The following is a 25,610-nucleotide window of genomic DNA, read 5'->3' on the forward strand; positions in this document are numbered from 1 at the left end:
TTACTCCAAAGAATATAAATTTTAGTTCATGAGCATTTATGTGTTCACTCAAAAATTTCAAACTGATTAACTCTTACTGGGATAAAACTTATCAGATCTTCATCAATACTTTGACGTGGTGAATAGAATCTTCAGAAGCATGTCTGTTTGCGAAGAGCATATAAGAATTTTGTCTTAATAGAGAGGCTTTGTATATTAGTAACCTAAATATACAGTTTTAATCTAACTTCGGGGGTAAAATTTAGGTAGAACTATGAAATACTTTGGGCTAAAAGGTAATTTGAGATTGATCACTATTAAAATCTGCTTTAATCAATAGAAAAAGAATGATAAATTTTTTTTAAAAGTTGAATGGGGCTAGTGTACTTTCCTTTTGCCTAAACACCTCAGAAACTTACTTGATGCTACTCTTTCAGTAATGTAATGTTGCCAAGAGATGGATGCATTTATTCTAAACTTAAAGTTGCTGGACAGTAAACACAATATATAACACAGTATTTGTATATCCCTATAACATGTTGACATTTCATTTTGCTCTTAATAAAAAGGATTCTGAATCTGATATAATTTTATCTAATACAGATGAGGGCTGAGACTGAAATACAGCATAATATTTGGTAGGCAGACAGTCTCATTCCTAGTTAATAATTTCAATACTATTGTCAAGTTGTCAAAGTGACAACACTAATTTACTGATTCAGGAAGGAGTTGGTACCTGGGAACAGATTAGGGGGAAAGTTTCCTTGAAAAATATATGCCATTTTTTGGTGTTTACCATGTACATGTATTTCTTATTTGATTAACTTTTTAAAATCTAATTTTTTTTAATGATTAGTATACTGGTCATCTGACTGCAAGTTGCAAAAACTTAAGCTGAAACCAGTTTTAATTTTGCCCCATTTTCATTTGGAAATGGTAGGTTGTGGAGTAAGGTGTACAGAGAAAACGAACTTCTCTAACTTTACGCTTTGTCTTCTGTGAAAGCATGTAATGCGATGATCTCCCCCTACTCCTTCTGCTAAAGACAAGCATTAAACTAATGTATAGTAGCTTACATTGGAGTGTAAATCTCTAGGGTCTCTCAGCAGAGTGAAGAATGATAAGCCATAACACATTTTGTTCTTATGTATTACAAGAAAGCAAATTTTATTTTATGATCTATTTTTGAATAAATGTATGAAGCATAATTTTTTTAAAATGTGTTTTGCCATAGCTATGTTTCTCAACCTTATTTTCACTGTCACCTTATAAAAGAGCCTTTTTGAACTTTTCTCCCCCAAATAACCCCCCAAGATATTTTAATACCATAGATGTACCATATCTATGTTTAAGTATGTGTTTAAATCTGTGCTTAATTTATATAAAGCTTTTTATTTCTCTGTTGGAGTGTGCGAGTTTCACACTAAGAAGGCTTCCACTTACCCTTTTCCCCTAATCAGTTAATTCTCCTTTTCCAAGGCAGTCAGTATTTCTCTTTTTTTTTTTTTTGGTGGGGAGGGGAATATATCCTAGGGTTTAAAATAGGGAAGGAAATCTATGTTGATATTGACCATTTAAACCTTAGATCCAAGAGTGTGATCAGTCGCTTCAGTCCCGTCCAACTCTCTGCGACCCTGTGGACCAAGGATGATAGCAAAGATTTTTTTTCTTTAGTAATGTGTTGATAGAAATCTAAATTTGTATGGGAGAAAGAGCCATTAAAATATTTTAGTTTTTTATTTGGTTTTCTGGGGTTGGTGGGTATTTGGAAGGAAACATGAAATGAACAAGAAGTGTCTGTGGTTGTATTTGTTTATGAGTAGCTAAGTTTTGTGGAACATTTTAAAATTTTACAGGAGCAGCGAATGAAAATTGACAGAGAGTTTGCTTTATGGCTGAAGGACTGCCATGAAAAGTACGACAAACAAATAAAATTCACCCTTTTTAAAGGAGTAATTACACGTTCTGATCTTCCTTCTAAAAAGCAGGGCCCCTGGGCCACTTATTCAGCAATAGAATGGGATGGAAAAATATACAAAACAGGACAGCTGGTAAGTTTAACTTATTTTTAGGTTTAATTTTTAGTAGAATTTGAAACTAAATTAAAGTTATTAGAATTTGTCAACAACCAAAAATAATGTATGTAGTCTTGCCTCCTTAGGAGCCAGAAAAGAAAGGAAAGACCAAACTGATTATAACTATATAATTTAACAGGACATTAAGGGAAAAAAAACAATGGTTTTTGCCAAAGGCTCAGTTAACAAAATTTTTATTGTTTCCTGTACTTCAGTTTACTCAAATAGAGGATCTGGTTTGTTTTTTTAATGTGATAAGAAGAAATGGTTTTTCATCAAATTTTTTAGTGTCTGCAGCTTCTAAGTTACTGTGCTGTTGATAGTGTTATGGAGATTATAGAGATCTAGGGGTGTCCTGTGTCCTTCAGGCTATTACAGCATGAAAATAGAGATGACCTAAGAATAATCATTGAAGAGAGAGAATGAGTGGTGCTCTCGTAGTTTAGAAGGAGAGAGTTTTCTGACTTCGGATGGGCCTGGAATAAGAGAATAAATCACGCAGTTCTTTGTGCATGAAGTGACTTTTGTGTAGAACTTAAAAGAGGTAATGGCTTAGGTTTACAGAGGTAATTATGAAGGTAACTAACTTAACATTGTTCAGTTGTGTCTGACTCTTTGTGACCCCATGGACTGGAGCCCTGGTACCAGGTTCCTCTGTCCATGGAATTCTCCAGGCAAGGATGTTGGAATTGGTTGCCATGCCCTTCTCCAGGGGATCTTCCTGACCCAGGGATTTAGCCCAGGTCTCCTGCATTGCAGGCAAATTCTTTACCCTTTGAGCTACCTGGGAAGCCCAGAGTGGGTTTATTATGAAGTGGGTTTATTATGAATGTAGTAATAAACCCACAAATGTGACACTATCATCATCATATAGTGAAAGCTTTGGAATCAGATGCGGTCACCGTGAAGTAGTGAGTGTGGCTTGAGCCTGCTTTTCCAATAGTTAGAAGCTAGAAAATGAAAAGGAGGAGCTGACAGAGGAGAAAGAAAGGGATAAGATGGTGAGAGAGAAGAAAACCAGGAAAATAAGGTATCCGTGAAGTTGAGTGGAAAGTTACAAGGAGGGAGTGATCAGGAAAAGCAGCAGAGCTGGGTTACTGCAGACTGTTATATGTGAAGAGAAATAGTTCAGAAGTGAAATGAGGCTGGAGGGATAGATTGGATATAAACTCTTGCTGTCCTTGTTGTTGAGAAGTTTTGAATTGGACTAGTGGAAATTACTCCTGGTATTTTCAGGCCAGGTAAGGGGGAAAAAAAAAAATATATATATATATATATATATAGAGAGAGAGAGAGAGAGAGAGAGAGAGAGAGAGAGAGACAAGTTTTGAGCTAATTTATTGGAAAGAAACAGTAACTTTGTAAGTTACTGTTCATGGCCGGTAAGCAACATTTTATGGAGATTTGAGACAGCTTGCATTCATTTGAAGGTGTTACGGATCTTTTAGACACATGCATAACTATGACATTTTTATATGAAGAAGCCACTGTCTTCTCAAAGATGTTACAAATAAGTGGAGAGCTTCACAAATAAACTTTATAGAGTGCTTTTTTCATTGAATTTTTCTGATAATAGATGCTAGGTTTTTCCCCTTGTATAAAATAGTTCTGTTAAAGTAATTGTTAAACCTGTTTTTCTAAGTAAATATTAATACTAAATCCTTGTTTTAAAATTGAATGTTAGGTCAAGACAATCAAGACACTTCCTCTCTTTTATGGAAGCATTGTGAAATTTTTTCTCTATGGTGATCATGATGGAGAAGTATATGCTACAGGAGGAGAGGTTCAAATTGCAATGGTAAGATCCCCAAGTAACCCAAAATAGTCTTCAAAGTCTCTTGGTATTACTACTTTATTTTGCTTAATTCTTAAAGATACAGTATTCTATTTTTGACTTGTATTTGGCTTTTACATTGGTTATAGGAGTGGGAGCATGATGTTTTATGTTTCATATTTGATGTTTTTAGTAGTTTGTAGAACTTAACATCTATGTGCCCAATGTTTATCAAATGTTACAATATTATTACCAATTTCATAGTAATTTTAAAGTGCACATTTCATTCAAGGCTCATAAATATAAACATTGGAGCCAGACTTCTATCTCAAGAATGAAAAACAAGAGGGGGCTTTATCCTTATGAAGAAGTGTTAGTTGCTCAGATGTGTCTGACTCTGTGACCTCATGGGCTTGTAACCCACCAAGCTCCTCTGTTCATGGAATTCTCCAGGCAAGAATACTGGAGTGGGCAGCCATTTCCTTCTCCAGCGGATCTTCCCAATGCAAGGATCGAACACTGGTCTCCTGCATTGCAGGCAAATTCTTTACTGTCTGAGCCACCAGGGAGGCCCTTTATCCTTCCTGATACTATGCTCTTGTTAAGATTTGAATGGTATTTAATTAGGCCTAGGGTGTTTATCTGAAAAATGGAAATAAACACTGTGGTGTAATATAAATTATTATGATTTATCTACTTAATTAGGGTAAAAATATTTTTTGAAAGAAATCAATATTCTTGTTGTGACTAAATTTAAATAGCTTTTTGAAATGTTGGTATAAATTTTGCTTATTCAGGAACCTCAGGCACTATATGATGAAATAAAAACTGTGCCAATTGCAAAGCTGGATAGGACAGTTGCTGAGAAAGCTGTGAAAAAATACGTAGAAGATGAAATGGCAAGGTAATTTATGTTCCAAGATGCATGGTAAAAAATGACAAGAAAATTGAAGAGGAATTGTCCTTTTAGTTATTAGTGAGTGTGACATTATGCTTTTGTATTTAGGCACTTGTAGTCTTAGATGTGTGTATTGTGACGAACTTCTTGCTGTTAAAAAAGCGCTGTATCAAAACAGAATCTTGTATTTGTTTTGTAGAAAAATAAGGAAGCTTACACTTACAGTGGCACTGTTAACAGCACTATGATTAAGTTTGTTAAAAAGCAATGACTTTGGCCTGTAACTAGGAGAAAATGGTGAGAGGTAAAGATAAGAGCAAAAGAACTAAAAAGTCGAAAAAACTGTGGCTTTTGTGCAGCTAATGATGCAGTTATTTTGATTCTTACTGAACTCACTGGAATTCTTCTGTTTGTAGAGTTATCCTTTCTTCCCAAAGGTAGCTTGTACTACAAATTAGTAGAAAAATCTCAAAAAATGGGGACAATTCCTATCTCTTAACACCAAGAGATTTTGTTTTACTTTGTAGCCACAGCAGTGATTAAAGCTTTGGCGTATTAATCATACGGAATTTCAGATTTAACTGTTGGAAAAAAAAAATTGGAACTATTAAAGTTTCTAGTAACTTTTATTTTTTAAAAATAAGACCATAATTAATACATTTCATGAAACATTAATATGCTATTTTAATAATAGACTCCCTGATAGACTGTCAGTGACTTGGCCTGAAGGAGATGAATTATTGCCAAATGAGATCAGACCTGCTGGAACCCCCATTGGTATGTTTTTGGTTTTTCTTGTGTGTGTGTGTATTTTAAATACTGAAAAAATGCTTTTCTTCTTAACATTTCATGGTGAAAAAGTGATAAAAAAATTAAAACACTATGTGAAGACCTGACAGATAAATCAGATTCGAAGATGTTCTTATTTTTAATTTTGGACTGATAGGTGCATTAAGAATTGAAATATTAAATAAAAAAGGGGAAACGATGCAGAAGCTTCCAGGAACAAGTCATGGAGGGTCAAAGAAACTCCTGGTTGAGCTCAAAGTTATATTACACTGTAAGTATACACACTTATTTGTATGTTTGGATCTTTATTGTTGTTTGTAAATGTATATACATATTTTAACATCTTTGTGGAATTACTGATGGCCTAGCAATCTGATAGATAGTGCTTTGAAGTTGAGTTTCTAAAGTGTTAAGAATAATTCATTTTTTAAAAACTCAGTTGTTTTCTTAGGTTTTTTGTTTGTTTGTTTTTTAATACTTTATTCTGAATATTCCTGTGGAGGAAGCTATGGGCTAAAATAAAGATACGATGTGTATGCATATTAGTTTGTACTGAATAGGGATTTAGATTGGATAAACCTTAAGATACCTTCTAAATCAAAATTACTGTGTCTCTGAACCTATGGGTGAGAAGTACTTGTTTCAGTTGAGAAACAGGGTCTATTCTTTGTTAAAGGGAGAAGAACTACATATTATCACTCATCTTCTATTTTCCTAACTTGAATCACCTTGTAATTCTTATCTCTTGGTTTTGTCTTGACCACCTGAAAGTATTTTCAATATTTGTTTTCAGTAATCTGTTCTACCACTATGTACTTGCATGTCTGGTCCATGGATTTTACAGATACAGTGTGTTTTATTCACTGTGTATTTATTTCCAACATTTATAAACTATAGTCAGTGGTAGTGTATACTTTCATCATATAAATGTCTTTTTAGCCTCAGCCGCATTGAACAGTTTGACTAACTCTCATTTTATTGCAGTACTCTCTTTTTGGCCTCTGTGACACGTTGTTCTGTATTTCTCCAGGTTTTTTTTTTTTTTTTTTCTTTTTTGGTGGCTTAGAACAGTATGTTTATCATCTTACAGTTCTCTTGGTCATCTGACTGCTGAAATCAAAGCGTCAGCAGGATAGCAACCTTCTGGAGGTTGTAGGGAAGGCTTGCCTTTCCACTTCTAGAAGTCACCCACATTCCTTGGCCTTGTGGTCCCTTCCTCCATCTTCAGAGCCAACAGTGTAGGATCTTCCAACCTCTTTGTAACTCTGACTGTCCTGCCCCCCTCTTATTTAAAAAAACAAAAAAAACCCCACAAAACTACATACAGGCATCAGTTCAGTTGCTCAGTTGTGTCCGACTCTTTGCGACCCCATGCACTGCAGCACATGAGGCATACCCCATTTAATTGAGCTTTGCTTTATTGCCATTTACAGATGCTGCATTTTTTATGGATTCAAGGTTTATGGCAACTCTGTGTTAAGCAAGTCTGTTAATGCCATTTTCCCAACAGTATTTGCTCACTTAATGTCCCTGTGTCACATTTTGGTCATTCTGGCAACTTTTCAGACTTTTTAAAAATTACGTTTGTTATGATGATCTGTGATTAGTGATCTTTGATGTTCTTGCTACAACTTGCTAAAGGCTCAGATGAACATTAGCATTTTTAGCAATAAAGTACTTTTTATTTTTGACTGTGTGGATCACAATAAACTGTGGAAAATTATGAAGGAGATGGGCATACCAGACCACCTGACCTGCCTCTTGAAAAATCTGTATGCAGGTCAGGAAGCAACAGTTAGAACTGGACATGGAACAGCAGACTGGTTCCAAATAGGAAAAGGAGTATGTCAAGGCTGTTGCCTGCTTATTTAACTTATATGCAGAGTACATCATGAGAAACGCTGGGCTGGAGGAAGCACAAGCTGGAATCAAGATTGCTGGGAGAAACATCAATAACCTCAGATATGCAGATGACACCACCCTTATGGCAGAAAGGGAAGAACTAAAGAGGCTTTTGATGAAAGTGAAAGAGGAGAGTGAAAAAAAGTTAGCTTAAAGCTCAACATTCAGAAAACAAAGATCATGGCATCCAGTCTCATTACTTCATGGCGAATAGATGGAGAAACAGTGGAAACAGTGGCAGACTTTACTTTTATAGGCTTCAAAATCACTGCAGATGGTGATTGCAACCATGAAATTAAAAGACGCTTACTCCTTGGAAGGAAAGTTATGGCCAACCTAAACAGCATATTCAAAAGCAGAGACATTACTTTGCCAACAAAGGTCCGTCTAGTCAAGGCTATGGTTTTTCTAGTGGTCGTGTATGGATGTGAGAGTTGGACTATAAAGAAAGCTGAGTGCCGAAGAACTGATGCTTTTGAACTGTGGTGTTGGAGAAGACTCTTGAGAGTCCCTTGAACTGCAAGGAGATCCAGCCAATCCATCCTAAAGGAAATCAGTCCTGAATATTCATTGGAAGGACTGATGCTGAAGCTGAAACTCCAATATTTTGGCCACCTGATGCGAAGAGCTGACTCATTTGAAAAGACCCTGATGCTGGGAAAGATTGAAGGCAGGAGGAGAAGGGGATGACAGAGGATGAGATGGTTGGATGGCATCACCGACTCAATGGATATGAGTTTGAGTAAACTCCAGGAGCTGGTGATGGACAGGGAGGCCTGGTGTGCTGCAGTCCATGGGGTTGCAAAGAATCATACACGGCTGAGTGACTGAACTGACTGACTGACATTATTTTTTAAAAGAAATAATGCTGTTGCACACTCAGTAGACTATAGTATAGTATAAACATAGCTCATATGCACTGGGAAGCGAAAACGTTTATGTAGCTTCCTTTATTGTGATCCTTGTTTTGTTATGGTCTGAAGCCAAGCCTACCATATCTCTAAGGTCTGCCTGGTATATATTTCTATATAAAATAATTAAAAGGTTTATTTTTTCTGGTAAAATATATAACAAATTTACTGTCTCAGTTATTTTTAAATCTATACTTTATTGTATTGTAGAGTGTGGCACATACTTGTCTGTTTCTTTGTAATGTCATTTAACTTGTTCTACTGTTCTGTTTCCTGAAGACTAGAAATTACCCCAAAGCCTTGAATAGATTTAGGATGATTATAAAGTTCTCCTTTCATCCATGTTGTAAGAGTTTCATCCATTAGTGATTTTTGCTTTGTTATTTGATATGCATGATAGTGGGTTTTCCCACTGATTCTTTCATTTCTTCCTTATTGTCCTATTATCTCAATTTATTATCCTTTTTGGTTTATTAATTAGTAAAAAATTTCCTGTATCAGTTATGGTCATTGATTTATTTTGAAACACAGCTTTTATAGGAAAGGCAGTAGACTTAATTAAAATTACTGATAATAAGACTATTAGATTAATTTTGACTTCTTTGCAGTGTTATTTGTCTTTAAAGTTTTTATATATTCTAAAGTTGAATCACTTGAAATAATTTTTTTTAATGTGGTCATATCATCTACCTACCATTTGCTTTTGCTTATAAATTGTTTTAATTCCATTTTGTTAATTTTTAAAGTCATTTACATGATTCTAAAGACAAAAATAAATAGCAAAGAATATTTCAGAAAAGTGCTGTCATCCTTCTGTTTCCTTTCTCCTTTGCAGGCCTCTTAATAGACACTAGGTCTTAGAGATTATGTAGACAAACAATTCTGTTTTATTCTTAGAGAAAACTTTAAAAGAAATTATTTTTAATATAAAAAAATTATTTCTATATTCTGTTGTTTGTACCAGTTAAGCTTATTTACAGATACATTTTTAAGAATTAAAGGAATTTTAATTGTCTGAATGAGTAAAGTTTCATTATGCTGTTGACTTGCATAGGATAATTTTAGGTCTTTTGAAGTTTAAAAGCTGTTTTTAAAAGTGTACAACAGATATTTGATGCCAGTGTGACATTTCATATTCATGTTTTATATTTAGTTTCTCAAAATTTTTTTCTTTTTTTAAGCTTCAAGTGGAAATAAAGAAATCATTTCACATATTAGTCAACATGGAGGAAAATGGCCTTACTGGTTTAAAAAAATGGGTGAGTTGTTATTCTCAATATTAAAAATTATATCAGTATTGTGTTTACTTGAATTTTAATTTCTTCTTAATTTTTCCAGAAAATATTCACAAGTTGGGGAATTATACATTGAAATTGCAAGTTGTCCTGAATGAAAGTAATGCAGACACTTATGCAGGAAGGCCACTACCATCTAAAGCAATTAAATTTTCTGTTAAAGGTAAGCAAAACACCAATATGTAACTCTGTATACTAAAGGTGGCATTTTAAATCAAGAGGAAAATAGAAAATTTGATAAAAGATGTTTGACCAATTGTATAACCATTTTGGTTTTAGAAATGACTTTATAACTCTGCTTGATAATCATGCTCCTTATAAACTTTTGAAAACATCATTGTTTTCTAGCTTCCTTTGTTACTGGTAGAATTTAAAGTTATTCTGATTCCTGACTTTTGTATGTTAAAAACCCACTCCCAATCCAACTATCCCCATTCCCTCTCTTCCACAATCCTCACATGTTTGAATAATTTAGAGTTTGGGTCCCAATCTCTTGACATTTTAAGTTCTAGGAGTTCTGAGTCACTTTGATTTTGGGCCTGTTTTCTTTCTACAGCATTAGTGTTCAGACATTGGACCTCTTAATTGGTATACTGTGTTTTCTACTTTTCATCGCTTGGTTCTATTTTTCTTCTTTATAAGAGACTTCGTTACCATGATGTTTGATGTTTTCTATTGATTTTTTTTTTCTCTGCTGTAATTTTTCAGTTTCTAGAATATTTTATTCTCCTGTAAATATTTATTAGAATAAAATATTTTCTTCTAAAAAGAAAAGGTTATTTCCTTTTTAAAGCATTTTCTTCTGACTTCATGGATTCAATATTTTCATTAATTCTCTGAGGCTATTAATAATTTGTTTTTTTTCCTTGATGTTTTTACACTTGATTCATAGCCTGTTTCCTTGATGTTGCTTTTTTTTTTCATATCTGCACTGGATCTTTGCTATTAGATGCTCTTTTACATTACTAGTGCACATGTTTAAGAATAGGACATTTGAGAGCGTTTATTTCATTTGGGGAGATTATGATAAGCGAATTTTAGGTTTTTTCCTCTGGCTGTTCAGATTCTCCAGAGTGGAGTGTAAACACCTAGGTGCCAGAATTTGGGGAGCCAAGCTGGAAAAGATTGTTACATATTTCACATTCAGTATTAATCTTCCACTTGATTTGCCTGTTTTCAGTAAATTGGCGCTTTCAGTAGTGCTGTGTCCAGTGTTCAGTAGGAGGTCACTGCTTGGACCTACTCTTACCTTCCCCAGAAGAGAAACCTTCCAAATGTTGCTGAAAATGAAGGAGATAGTTGACTGGCTCTGTGTATCGAGGGGTGGGGATCTGAGGAACTGATTCTGATTGACTTGAGCTAGTCTTTCTCTTTTATTCCAGTTTCACTCCTACTTGATAGAGCCATGCTTGAGACTTTTGAATGTTATATACTGTGAATTAAATTGGCTCTCTGCTAGCTTTGTTGATGGTTGACGATTTGATTTTTTGAGTCTTTCTGTTAGGTCCATAGTGTTTCCCCAGTAGCTCAGATGGTAAAGCATCCGCCTGCAATGCAGGAGATTCAGGTTCAATCCCTTGGTTGGGAAGACCCCCTGGAGAAGGAAATGGCAACCCACTCCACTATTCTTGCCTGGAGAATTATACTTGTTCATATGCTCACTAGCTTTCAAATTCTGTTACTGTTGTCTTTTTTCTTGTTGTTTGTTTTTGAAGGTTTCAGTTCAGTTCAGTTGCTCAGTCATGTCCGACTGTTTGCGACCCCATTAATTGCAGCATGCCAGGCCTCCCTGTCCATCACCAACGCCCGGAGTTCACACAAACCCATGTCCATTGAGTTGGTGATGGCATCCAACCATCTCATCCTCTGTTGTCCCCTTCTCCTCCTGCCCCCAATCCCTCCCAGCATCAGAGTCTTTTCCAGTGAGTCAACTCTTCGCATGAGGTGGCCAAAGTATTGGCGTTTCAGCTTTAGCATCAGTCCTTCCAATGAACACCCAGGAGTGATCTCCTTTAGAATGGACTGGTTGGATCTCCTTGCAGTCCGAGGGACTCTCAAGAGTCATCTCCAACACCACAGTTCGAAAGCATCAATTCTTCGGCACTCAGCTTTCTTCACAGTCCAACTGTCACATCCATACATGTTGTTTTCCTCTATTTCTTTGCATTGATTGCTGAGGAAGGCTTTCTTGTCTCTCCTTGCTATTCTTCGGGACTCTGCATTCAGATGCTTATATCTTTCCTTTTCTCCTTTGCTTTTCGCTTCTCTTCTTTTCACAGCTATTTGTAAGGCCTCTCCAGACAGCCATTTTGCTTTTTTGCATTTCTTTTCCATAGGGATGGTCTTGATCCCTGTCTCCTGTACAGTGTCACGAACTTCTGTCCATAGTTCATCACAAACTCAGTCTATCAGATCTAGGCCCTTAAATCTATTTCTCACTTCCACTGTATAATCATAGGAATTTGATTTAGGTCATACCTGAATGGTCTAGTGGTTTTCCCTACTTTCCTCAATTTGAGTCTGAATTTGACAATAAAGAGTTCATGATCTGAGCCACAGTTAGCTCCCGGTCTTGTTTTGAAGATTTAGGCCTCTTAAAAAAAAAGCTATGTGGTGTCATATTATTATGGGGTTTTAGAGAGCTGATTTTTAAGTGCCTGGGATTATTTTGCCTTCTCTAATCGGAAGGCCACTTTGGGGAGTGTTCCTTTTTTGTACATACAGATCTACCATGTTCTTTAAATAACAACTGTGGAACTTTCCACAGTAGGGACGTGCTGTAGTTTAAGCAGTTTTCTTTGATGAACATATCATGTATTTCCAATTTTGGGACTATTACACATCACGTTTTTATATGGGGGGAGGAAATGATGTTTTGTGTACATGTGCTAGAATTTCTATAGAGTGGATCCCAAGAAGTGGAATTGCCAAACTGAAATTATCAATATGTGCTTTAACATTTTATATATATTTTCTGTCAGGTTGCCCTTCTAAAAGGTTATGTACCCTCACCAACAGACTGAGGGTTCCTATTTCCCTATGCTCATTGCTGGCCAAGCTATATTACAGTATTTATTTAGCTTAGTTGATGGTTAAATTATTTAATTATTAGGTTGTGTATCTCTTTAGCCTTTATTGGACATTGTCATTCTGTGAAAGTCTATGCCCATTTTAATAGTGTAAAACTAGTTCTCAAATGTAAGTTTTATCTGAATCACCTGTAGGGCTTATTAAACTGTAGACCGGTGGGCCTCACTCTGAGAGTATTTGACACAGGATAAGGTGAATCTTGGAATTTGCATTTCTAATAATTTCACAGGGGATAACTTGAAACTATTAGACTATAAACTGCATTTTAACAATAGCTGTTTATAGGAAGTTTTAATGTATTTAGGATTTAAATCCTTTATGGTACACATTGCAAATATTTTCTCATATGGAGCTTCTCTATTTACTTTGTATCTACTAAAATATTTTAATCTTTGTCACGTATATCTGAATAGCTATTGAATATTGGGTTTTGCCTTTTTCCTTTGATAAAATTGTTAACATTTCTTTATTATATTTGGATAATTTCATAGTTTAAAAACACATATATCTCTGTTTCTAGACATATATATATGTAAAATAACAATCTGTAATCTTCACAGGTATACTGTAGATATAATTTGTGTAAATTTTGCTCAGATTTAAAATTGCCATCTTTATCGTAGTTTAATTTTCCATATGTAAATAGATGTTTTTGCCTACAATGAATCTCTGACTGATGAATTTTCTTTTCATTTTTTTTCTTTTTTTTTTTTAAGAGGGTAAACCAGAGAAATTTTCGTTCGGTCTTTTGGATCCTCCTTTTCGTGTTGGAGTCCCATTCAATATCCCTGTGGAGTTTCAGGATGAATTTGGTCATACTAGTCAACTCTGTACTGATATTCAGCCAGTTTTTGAAGCAAGGTAATCTGAATGTTCATATTTGCTGAGTATTCACTTCTTTTAGCTTAAATTATTTGTGCAGAGTTAACTTCAGATTTATTTAAAATGTTTGATATTTTATGGTATCTGGGGGATTTAGTTAGTCCCAAGCTGTTCTCTGCAGCTGTAGTGTCATGCATGAATTATCTCAATAAAGTTTGTTTGGACTAAATTTTTGCTGGTACAGTTACTTGGTTGAGACTGATAGGTCTGTCTTACTCCTTTTTTTTTTTTTTTGCAAGTACGATATGATGTCTCCTGGCAGTTCTATGCACTGTACAATGTTTATTTTGTTGTTTGCTTAGAAATTATGGGCAGTTAAACTTAGCGGTTACCTACTGGTAGGCTTTTAACCTGCTAGTAGAATTTTTTTTAGTTTGTTTTTAAAACTGTAGCAATAAAATTTATGCTTTCCATGGAAATTTGGTCCTTCCTTGGAGTTTACCTTTCCTTAGTAACCCTATAGAATGAAATGATTGGCTTATATTAAGAAATAGCGATGAAAAGTCCAGTTATATAATTGAGGATGTTCATTGTTTTCCATTACCTGTTTCTAAGGTGCCTAGGGAGAAATTCTTTTTCTCACATTTCTGCCAAATTTGTCTTTGGGGCCCACTTTTTAATGTATGCTTTCTTTTGCTATTGATGTGTACTTTTTCCCCCTTTTGGTGTAATTGTTTGCTCTTTTAATCATTTGAGTATGTACTGTATTCCAGGCATTTGCTAGCTGGAGATGTAAAAGTGAATAAGAATATAGGATTTGCCTCTAGAAGCTCACAGACTAGTGAGATACAGCTTAGTGTCCAGATTTGTACCATGGTTAAGTTCCCAAAAAACAAATCGGTTATAAAAAATATTGCAATTGAATTTTTCTAAATATTCTCTTAAGTTGCAAAATACGGTTCATGTGCAAAAAGTGATTCTTTTGCAAAAAGTTATTTTTACATATTGCATTCATTTGAATATTAAACCATAATGGAAGAGTTGAATACTTAAACATCTGTGTTTAAAAATAGCCTGCCAGTCTCCTCCATTCATGGGATTTTCCAGGCAAGAGTACTGGAGTGGGTTGCCATTTCCTTCTCCAAGGGATCTTCCCAACCCAGGGATCGAACCCTAGTCTCCCACATTGCAAGCAGACTTTTTACCGTCTGAGCCACAAGGGAAGCCTGTTTAAAAATAAAGAACATTAAAAATGTAATCCATCTAGTCACAAATGGGAAATATTTGTGTGTTAGTTGACCCCTGTTTTTAATTGTATCTTCCATCTTATCCTTGATAAGATATTCTTACAGAGTCTCTGTCACACATACATATTGGTAATTAAGATTTGGGACTTAAAAAAAAAGTCTTGGTGGCCTGGCTGTGTGTATTTATCTTCATTAAAGTAAGATCTTTGTTGAGTAGGTTTTTTTTAACCTAGTGTTAACTAAATAAAAATAAAAATAATTCACACATACAGCCTAAAGAATTAAATAGGTTGATAAGGCTTATTAAAAAAAAAAAAAAAAGAGTAGTTCTTCTGCCCTCTCCACCTCACCAACAATCCACTTCTCAGAACCACTTTCAGCTTTCTACTTGAATTTTTTGGTACCTGCTGCCATATATGTAAGTAACTTTTATGTTACTACTTCCTGATTCTTCAGTTTTAAGCTTTATCTCTTGACTTACGGCTAAGGAGGATGAGGACACACTCTCGTTGCCATTTATATTACAAATAAGCCTCCTCCCTGTTCGCACATTTTTTAGTAAAGTTATACTCTGGCTTGATCAGTATTTAGTGCTTGCTTTATTAAAATCATGTAAGTGCTAATTATTTTATTGCACAGCTGTTATACTTTTTTTATTTTGCCAAGTAGCTCTCTGCCAGTTGTCTTTTCAAGATGCTTGGTACATAGATAACTTGTCAGTTTCATATTCTTTAGACATCTCCCTTGGAACTTTGTGATGTGGTCTGTATGGAACAGCTCTTAAGCTTGTTACATTTGTCCTTCTGTGGTCTTCTTTCCTGTTCATCCTGGGAATTTCCTCTGTCCTTTGTGTTGGGAAAATATATAAAAACAAAACCTACTGTCAGCCTAGAAAGATTGAATAAACAGTAAACCAGCATGTGATCCTCATGACAATGATAAAGAGTTTGTAAAAACTGAAGGAAATCTTAACTCTGTTACATGGTAAAGTGAATATAACCTATCACATTCATGTTTTCAAGAAAAATTGCCAAGTATCTTGATGACTGGGTGTAGAGTTTGCAATTTGGGGTCAGTTAATTGCAGTTAGGGCTGTGTGCTTTCACTGTTGAGGACCGATGTCCAGTCCCTGGTCAGGGAACTAAGATCATGCAAGTTGGGTGGTGTAGGCACCTCCCCCTACCCCACCCCACCCCACCCCCGCCCTCACCCCACCCCCCCGCCAAAAGAAAAAAGAACATTTGCAGCTTATGTGTAGATAATGGAGGAAACGTTAAAAAATAATTTATATTTTCCAGTGGTTTAACTTTACATTATGAAGAAATAACCAAAGGACCAAATTGTGTCATTCGAGGTGTTACAGCTAAGGGCCCTGTAAACTCTTGTCAAGGCAAGGTAAGCATTGTATGTACATGTTATAATGCATGTTTATTTCTTACATGGTAAAAATGAAATTGGACATTTAAAATTGAATAACCGAGTTTGGTGGCAAGATGACAGTAATGTCAGGTTCTTAGGAATTAATCAGCATCATGTCACCTGACATACGATTACCACTTTCATCTCTGAGGAAGACCTGCATATTTGCTACTGTTCTTTTTTAAATGGTTATGAGCTAAGTATTTTCAACTGTATTTTCATTCCAGTCTCTTCATAGTCAAAGCCATTTTCAACAGTTATCTAGTACTATGTTGCTTCTTTTCTCGCTCTTTTTCTATTTTTCAGTATTTTTCTTAGAATACAAACAAAAATATAAGAAACTGTAGCTTACTTTGTAAACATATTGAGTTTGGTATTTGGATAAAGGAAAAGGGAGGAATAAAGATAGGGATTGTAAAGGCAAACTGCAATAAGGTAATTTTTCAGTTAAGTGTATAGAGTAGCTAACAGATTACTATGACTAATGTGAAGACTGTAGCTAATAACTTAAGTGATATGTTACTTTTTCCCCATTGTATCATTACCTTCAATATATATTTTAAAAATTTCCCCTGCCAAAATAATGTTTAAAATAGAGCATGTAAGTTTACTGCATTAAAGCAAAGAGCAAGTTCTGTCCATCCTCCTGAATTAAGCTGTTTCTGGAAGAAGAACTTGAAATTCATGGAAATTTTGACTTTAGTAAATGTACTTTAAAAGATGTCTAGGTTTTAAAAACCTTTTTATTTTGAAATAATTATTTTTACAGAAGAGTTGCAGAGATGGTATAGAGAGTTCACATATATTTCACCCAGCTTCCTCTGTTAAACATCTTATATATAAACATTGCATATTTATCCAGTATTATCATTGATATAATACTTTAACAAAACTCTGGACTTTAACATTTCGCCAGTTTCTCCACTATATTTTTCTATTCTGGAATCTAATCTAGAACGTGACATTATATTTAGATATGTGTAGATTTGGAGTTTTTTCCATTTTACTACTTTCCAGATTTTTTATAATGCCCATACTAATTCTGGTAATTATTTAAAGGGTATGCCTTTTGAATTTGAAGATAGTATTGTCTGTAAAGAAGCAATATAAGTCAGTTTTTTCACCTGCATTTCTTTCATACATACATATGATAATTTTAGTCAATATAAATTTGCTGAGTGACTTTTTATAATGGTATGAAAATGAAAAGCAAAAAATAAATCAGAATTGAGGTGGTAAATTACTTGAGTATTTATTTAGGATTTGAATTTAATTAGAATAATTTTTTTTAACAGAATTTTAATCTGAAGGTTATTCTGCCGGGTTTAAAAGAAGACTCACAGATTTTAAAAATTAGATTACTCCCAGGTAATATTATTTTAAGAAATATTCCTAATATTTACCTTTTAAATGATATTCTTATGATAAAGTATAATGATACTTATAAAGGTGAAGTGTTTTTTGGTTTGGTTATGGTATAAGTCTTGAAAATACATTTGAACGTCTTGCATAACACTAACAAAAATAATCATTTGAAAAACAGGGTAACATTTAGGAAGACTTAAGTTCTAAAAATAATCCTGAAAGAATAATGTGAATATTAAAAACACATTGTGAAACTATTCTTAAGGCTGTACAATTAGGATTATATAAGAACGGCATCTGTCCTTTACTTTTTCTGATATAGCTAAATATTTCATATTTTAAGAAGAGTTTCTTATGCTTTCATGTTGTTAATTTGAGTAATGATTTATCAACCTAAAAACTGATTTTAATGAAATTTTTAATGAAAAAGAAAGATATTAACTATTTCCTTTTACAGATTCATGTAGTTTGAGCTTTGCCTCAAGCATGAATTGATAAAGAAGTAAAGATTGGCCCATTGGTAGAAGTACAAAAAAAAATTGTTTTGTGTTAATACTTATGATGCTTTTATTTTGAAAGGTTAGCTAAAACATATGGATTATTCAAATCTCAGGGGAAGTTCTTATTAACCAGATAGTGCTGACAATGATTTTTAGAAGTTGAGAGTGATGATTGTGAGGTGGAAAGTGGGACTGTGTAGTCAGAGTGGTCAGTGACTCAAATCTGCCCCTTGTGGCCATGTGACCTGGACAGGATACTTACTCTCTCTGGATCCCAACTTCCTCAGGCATAAAATGGGGATGATACTAATAGTACCTTCTTGGTCAAGGTCATAGTAAGGATTCTGAGAATAGAGTTGGCATATTGTTAAAACACAAATATTAACTGATATAACTTGTTCTTTGTAAACTTATGTTCCCAGTATTTAGTATAAAGTGTTTTTTAAAATATCAGTGTTTATAGGGCACACTAGGTCATGCTGCTATTGAAGTGTAAAACCTCTTTATTAGTTTAGAGGAAAATTATGGTGCAGCTTGCTTAGGATATCAAAGGGTTGTGGGCAGTCTTACAAGTAAATTATCTGGTTATGTCATTACATGAACTGATCCTTTGAGCAAAATTATGTAATAGAGGTATGTAATGTGCCTGAGAAATCGGTCGTTGTGTAAAAGATAGAAAATTTTAAAAGTAGTTTAATAAACTTTTACCTTTTTTCTTGAATACTGTTTTCCAGGATCTTTTTAGTATTTTACACATTTGAGTGATTTCTAGCATGAGTTACCACATGTCTTAGCTTGTCCATAAAACCGAGTCTAGACCTCAAACATTTTAATACAACTGGGAATCTGTGCATTTGGGGGTTGTGCATAGAATCTATTCTAGGGGGTAGAAATGTTTAAACATGGATATTTCTTCTTTCTCTCTCAGCATTATTTAAAAGATACTAAAACTTAAAATGTTAAAAGCTGTTTCTTTTGCTATTTTAACATTTCCGTTTTAGAAACCTGAATCTCATTTTCATTATATAATTTTCTGGTAGGTCCTCCTCGTCGATTGAAAGTGAAACCTGATTCTGAAATTTTAGTTATAGAAAATGGAACAGCTTTCCCATTTCAGGTAGAAGTTTTGGATGAATCAGACAATATAACAGCACAACCAAAGTTGATTGTTCATTGTAAGGTAAGCTGTTGTAAGATAAGAATGTGTAGATTTTGAGTGCCATTGTAGTAACTGGAAATCACTTTATCTTTTGGCTCCTTTATAGTAAGCCTTATATAGTATCTAGACTGTGTAATGATTATTCCATGCAGAAATTTGTGGGCTATCTCATTGCCAATAATTTTCAACATCTCTAATCCAGTAATGACACCAAGTATGCCAAGTATTGAACTACAGATTCCTCCTCACTGCTTTGTCCATCCTCCTCATTTCAGATGAAGTATTCAGTTATGAGTAGAATGATACAATTATCCTTTAGGATTAAGGATGGATGGGTAAGTGAATATGAGTAAAAGAGCTCAAGAAGGAAAGGAAAACCCAAATAGGTAGAGTAAAAGAAAGAATGAGGTTAAGGAAGTTGATTTTTCTTCCAAAATCAGTATATTTTACCTAGAATTGTAGAAACTTACTCTTGTCATTCAGAAATTGTCTAGGATATTAGTGAATTATACTTACAGTTTTCTAATTTATAGTCAGAAATAGCAGCTATACTATATTATTTGAAAATTTAAGTTATTGAGTAACCAGTTGCATTGGATTGGGATCTTAAATTATTTTGTATGCTTCCAATAGTTTTCAGGTGCTCCAAACCTTCCAATCTATGTTGTGGATTGCAGTAGTTCTGGAACCAGTATTTTATCAGGACCAGCAATTCAAGTTCAGAATATTAAAAAAGACCAGACACTTAAAGCAAAAATTGAAATACCTGTAAGTTGTTATTGTTTTTCATTGGTATTATATTGAATTTTTATTCAAATACTCTTTAATAGTTTTATAATATTTCATGTAAAGTTGTTTGACTTTTTAAGATGAGATATTTGTGATTCTTCTAGCCAGAGGGAAGAAAAGGCAAAAATGAAATGGTATAGTAAATAACACTTTGTATCAGATATTAGAAATTTCTTACTCAAACCTTTTATAATATCTATAGCTATTATTGATTATATGTTCCTAAAATTATTTTTTTCCTATTATTAGAGTGTAACAGTTATCCGTTTTATTTTATTCATTTGTTTCTTATAGTTTACACCTATTTCTTAGAAAGTTTAATAAATGTCCCTGTTGAACCACTACTGAAGGATATATGAAAATTTAATATGTATGTATAATTTAAAATAAATACATGGTTTTTCTTAGTGTTATCCTATAAAGAGAGTGCTGTGTTGATGTGCCAGGAGGACCCTTGTTCTTGGGCGTTCATCATGGCTGAAGGTGAGGCCAGCCTAGAGGAGGGCAGGCAGGTGATAGAAGCATCTGCTTTCCTAAGATTGCTAAATGAGACAGCAGATACTTACGCAAGTGAAATACCTGTACATGATTTCTGCATGATTGATGTGGTGGTAGATGGCGAATTACCCAATCAGTTGATTAACCAATGTTTTTCCAACTAAGTACACATCAGCTAACATATACTGAGCCTCAAAAGGGTAAAACTTTTATTTTTTAAAATTAGAATGAGATGATTTACCTTTAATTCTTTTCTTTTGAAACTAGTTCCGTTTGATAATCTTAAAACATTTGTTATGCATTTCCTTTTTTTTTAGTAATGTGAGCAATGTGTTTTTGAGTATATTGTCTTGCAAAAGATCAAGACAATTCAGGAAGAAAAGATCTGTTGTTAAGGAGAAAGCTGGGCTTGAAAGCAAGGGAACATTTATATACAATTATATAAATATTGCAGAGCAGCAGCAGGCTGAAAACCAAGAGTCCAAGACAGTTAAAACAAAGACCACAGTATACCTGTAATATGCAGTTTAAAAATGTTATCACAAAATAGTAACTCTTAATTTTGAGTCAGGCAAATAAGATGTGCTTATGATAGCAGCAGGTGGGTTATTTGCCTGATAACTCTGTGAGGTAGTAATTTTGACTGTGTCATTATTTGTGTGAATGGACTTTGATAGAATGACCTCAAGTAGATGAGGAAGGAGACATTAGCGAAGCAGGATTGTAAAGGTATTTTAGGTTTAGACTTGAATTTTTTGTATTCTATGGAATGCACTATACCTAAATTCTGAGATGATTGTGTAGTGTTTTAATTTCGTGTGCCTAACAAACTGCTCAGCCTTGGCACCTAGAGTCCTTATCTAGCTACAAGCAACTCTGTCCACTTACCCCAATAAAAAATGAATTAAAGAACCTCTAGAAGCTCCTTAAGTAATATATTTTATGGCAGTTATTTGTCTCTGATTTTGTAGAACTTTCTTAATTTATTATACCTTTGTTCTTATTAATAAATGCTGACATTAAATCTGTGTCACATGATTAAACTTGCAGAAGTTTGCAACATTTTTAAGCAGATTTACCAAGAGGAATGTTCTTTTAAGTCCAAATATGCTAGTTTTAGGAGAAAGAAATGGCAACCCACTCCAGTGTTCTTGCTTGGAGAATCCCAGGGACGGGGGAGCCTGGTGGGCTGCCATCTGTGGGGTCGCACAGAGTTGGACATGACTGAAGCGACTTAGCAGCAGCAGCAGCAGCAGCATGCTAGTTTTAGGTTTTAACAGTTTGACCACTTTCATTATTTATAACTTGATGATATAAAATATGGACTTGCTAATAGTACAGTGTCCTCTTAATGAGAGAACCTATAATTGTTAACAATATATAAGATTAGCTCTCGCAATATTGGAAATAAATTCCTAAGTAATATGAAAGATTCACCATAAAAGCCAAAAATGATGTTTTCAGTACAGATGTTTTTATTCAGTATGTTATTTGTGTTTTTCTCTCTTCCCAGAGTTGTAAAGATGTAGCACCAGTGGAGAAGACTATTAAGTTGCTCCCCAGTAGCCACGTTGCCAGATTACAGATATTCAGTGTGGAAGGACAGAAGGCCATCCAGATCAAACATCAGGATGAGGTTAACTGGATAGCAGGAGATGTAATGCATAATCTTATTTTTCAAATGTATGATGAAGGAGAAAGAGAAATCCATATAACATCAGCTTTGGCAGAGAAAATTAAAGTAGGTATCTCAAATAGATCATTTGCAAGAATTTTGTACATTTTTTGCTTGGAAGACTGAACAAGTTATATAGGCTGTCCTCTAAGAAGACACTCATCCCAGCAAAACAGCATTGTTATTTAAAATCCCAGGCTAAATAAAGTTTTTTTTTTTTAACATGCACTAGATTGGAATGTTGAATGTGTCAAATCTGTGCTTAGAGAAATGATTTTGACACCTAAACAGAAATCCAGTCCTGATGAACTGTATTTCTGTTCACAATTAAGATCTCCACTTGACCAGAGCAGTATTTTTGTAGCTCTTCTGAAGGCACTAAAGAAAAGGTCTGTTAAAGGCAAACGCTAGAAGAGTATTGTGAACCACAAACCAGACTGCTGATTTGGCCATTTGAAATTGGTATAGCAGTCTCTAAAATTGTTACCTGTACACAGTGGTTTTGTCAGTTCTCACTAGCTTCAGATGGTCCTCAAACCTGCCATCCAAATATAGTGTTTGTACCTTGAAAGGGTGAATCTGTATGCTTAAACTTGAACAGCTCACCTAACAGAACCCAATTAAAATGATGGTGTGTTTTTTTTTTTCCACCATGCTGCACAGCTTGTGGGATCTTAGGTCCTCAACCAGAGATTGAACCCAGGCTCTAGACAGTGAAAGTGCAGAGTCATGACCACTGTACCACCAGAGAATTCTCCTCTTTTTGCAGTATTAAATTCTGTAGCCATCCTGAGTCTCCAAGATATAGGATCTGATATCTTGTAAGAATTGTTTACCAGGGTTCAACTGACATGATTTTTAAAATCATATTTGGAATAGCCCTTGCGCCAGCCAGTTTATTTTCCCCCTCCATAAGAGAAGGGAGGATTGTGAGAGAAATAGTCCTTATCCTGCTTGGAAGGGAGGCAAGCCATTTTTATCTCTCAGCAGATCTGAAGGCAAATGGTTTAAAAGTGGTACTAGCAACCTGGCTTCTGAACTGATACCTTGCTTTCTCATAATAATGTCTCCACAGTTTAGTTTCTTACTAGGATTAAGAATAAACATTGACTTGAGAGCCTCTTTCTGTATATAACCTTCTTTTCGCCGTTCTCTAAGCTCATGGCCTGCTTTTGACACATTTTCCTCAATTCTAGTCATATATTTCTTGGGTTCCAGATATTTTAAAACATGTACCTTTATTGACTATAAAGGATATTTATACTTTTATTAGATGTATACACTTAAAGTGACTGTGTAGTCTTTAGAGAATTATCTGTTACTGAGGAAAGTCAACCCAAACTGATACAGAAATCCTCTGAGCAGACATAGGAATTCTCTGAGCAGAGAGCACAGCTGGGGTGAGGGAAGACAGCCATTTTGTGCAACTCCTGCTTGCTGCTTCCACTATTTAAAAAAAGAAAAAAGATATAAAGAATAAACAATGGTTTACAAAGATAACAAGGTAACTAAGAAAGTTAGAACGGTGTAAACTAGGATCACAATATTAGAATATCAGTGATTTAAGAATCACAGCTATAAAAGCTAAAAGCATAAAGTTGAGCTGAAAGTCTAAAATAGAAAGGATTGGAAGTTTAAAAGTAAAATGGAGTGGAGTAGTCAACTTAAAAATGGATCAAATAACAAAATACAGAGTTTAAGAGATGTAAAGTTAAAATTAAGCTAAAAACATTTGGGAGTGGATTAAGATAAAGATGTGGCCAGGATGGTAATTATATAGTGAATTTAACATTTCTCACCTTACTGAATAGGGTCCAACTTAGATCTCATTTAAAACCTGTAACAGTAAGATTTTTTTCGAAAAAACAAAATAATTGACTATAACTTCTCAGAATTCATCACATGATTTGATTCCCATGGTTTTTTTAAACTATAATGACCAGAGTAATAATCTTGTGGCGAAGTGCTAAAGGAATGACTTAGGAATATTTATTTCATTGCATTGAAAGATGTGGCAGTATTAACAGGGAAGACAATGAAGAAGATAACTTTTTTCTGTTGGTAATATATGAACCACCATCATTTATGGTCATAAAGGGCCTGCCTTTTTCCTTAGAGTTGGGGAGGATGGGTTGGTAAGATAACTGGCAGTAGGAAGACATTGGAGTAAGCTTTATATGATTCTTAAGTATATAATTTCCCTTCTAGGTTAATTGGACTCCTGAGATTAACAAAGAGCACTTGCTGCAGGGTCTGCTTCCTGATGTGCAAGTGCCGACATCTGTGAAAGATATGCGCTATTGCCAGGTTTCGTTCCAAGACGACCATGTGTCTTTGGAAAGTGCATTTACAGTAAGGTGTGTGGGCATATGACATTTCGAGATATTCAGCATATGACAAAGATGCTTTTCACCAAAGCATACATATCAAAGTCATTTTTTAATGTAGAAATTTCCACAACTTCTTGGAAACAGGTTGTCTTTGGAATAAAGCTTCACTGATGATAGTGATTCATTCTTAATAGCACTCTCAGCCTCTACTCAACTTGCTCCTTTAGTATCTGCTAGAACTAGAACTTTTGTTAAAGGAATGTCCCCCTAGGACAAGCAACAGTGAAAGCTCCTAGAAAATGGCAAAGACGTGAGAAACACAAAAGATGCAGTGTGATCAGTCAGTGTGTTGCTCAGAAGGAATTCTTTCATTAGTTAGTGGCGACTTTCAAAGCTGAGTCTACCTGATAGAAAAGAGGGAACTTTAAGTAAATATATAGAAGACCTGTCCTTCACTCTGGCTTGTCAGTTCCTTGGCTGCCTCTTTTTTATTAACCTTTTCTACTTTAATTCTGTACACATTTCCATACTATTCCAACACTTAGAATAGCTCCATGTCTGAGATAAAATGATCAGATGTACCAGTCTTCAGTCAGAGACAGATCTCTTGATGAGTAATTCTTACCAACCCATCTGCTTTTTTTTTTTTCAGTGCTCTCATGTCATAATTTCCTTTTAATCCAGGATAGATAACTGTGATCTAGCATGCATTTATTTTTTTGGTCAGTATTCTCTACTGTCTTTGCAAGCTGTCTTTTCTCTACTTCCCTTTGGGTTAACAGTGATATGGTTTTTAAGTTTAAGAAAATGAACATTACATATGTGACTCCTTAGCATGTTGAAACTTTTTTCTACAATAATAGTGTAATTAAGGCCTTTAATTTGTTAATCAATTTCAGACCACTTCCAGATGAACCTAAACATCTAAAATGTGAATTAAAAGGAGGAAAAACGGTACAGATGGGTCAAGAGCTTCAAGGAGAAATAGGTTAGTATGACCTACTTTCTTTCTTTAAAATGTTTCTATAATATGTCCTTATGTTCATGTTTTGGCATACATAATCTGAAAGGAAAACTTTGGATTTATATATGG

At 34.6% G+C, this 25,610-nt stretch overlaps 1 protein-coding gene across 1 annotated transcript in view; it reads left to right on the forward strand.

Moving 5' to 3' along the window:
• The window catches only part of SMCHD1 (structural maintenance of chromosomes flexible hinge domain containing 1), a 122,071-nt gene that overhangs the window by 43,869 nt on the left and 52,592 nt on the right, over positions 1-25,610 (forward strand). Inside the window, exons 13-27 of the mRNA XM_052660434.1 lie at positions 1,836-2,030; positions 3,739-3,852; positions 4,626-4,732; positions 5,421-5,503; positions 5,673-5,786; positions 9,510-9,587; positions 9,667-9,786; positions 13,430-13,574; positions 16,081-16,177; positions 17,497-17,569; positions 19,107-19,246; positions 19,859-19,993; positions 22,026-22,253; positions 24,396-24,544; positions 25,417-25,505. Of these exons, the coding sequence (XP_052516394.1) occupies positions 1,836-2,030; positions 3,739-3,852; positions 4,626-4,732; positions 5,421-5,503; positions 5,673-5,786; positions 9,510-9,587; positions 9,667-9,786; positions 13,430-13,574; positions 16,081-16,177; positions 17,497-17,569; positions 19,107-19,246; positions 19,859-19,993; positions 22,026-22,253; positions 24,396-24,544; positions 25,417-25,505 (1,867 nt within the window). The remainder of the gene's footprint in view (positions 1-1,835; positions 2,031-3,738; positions 3,853-4,625; positions 4,733-5,420; positions 5,504-5,672; positions 5,787-9,509; positions 9,588-9,666; positions 9,787-13,429; positions 13,575-16,080; positions 16,178-17,496; positions 17,570-19,106; positions 19,247-19,858; positions 19,994-22,025; positions 22,254-24,395; positions 24,545-25,416; positions 25,506-25,610) is intronic.

This window comes from Budorcas taxicolor, chromosome 22 (assembly GCF_023091745.1).
Source record: "Budorcas taxicolor isolate Tak-1 chromosome 22, Takin1.1, whole genome shotgun sequence".
In the NCBI taxonomy this organism is placed as follows: domain Eukaryota; kingdom Metazoa; phylum Chordata; class Mammalia; order Artiodactyla; family Bovidae; genus Budorcas; species Budorcas taxicolor.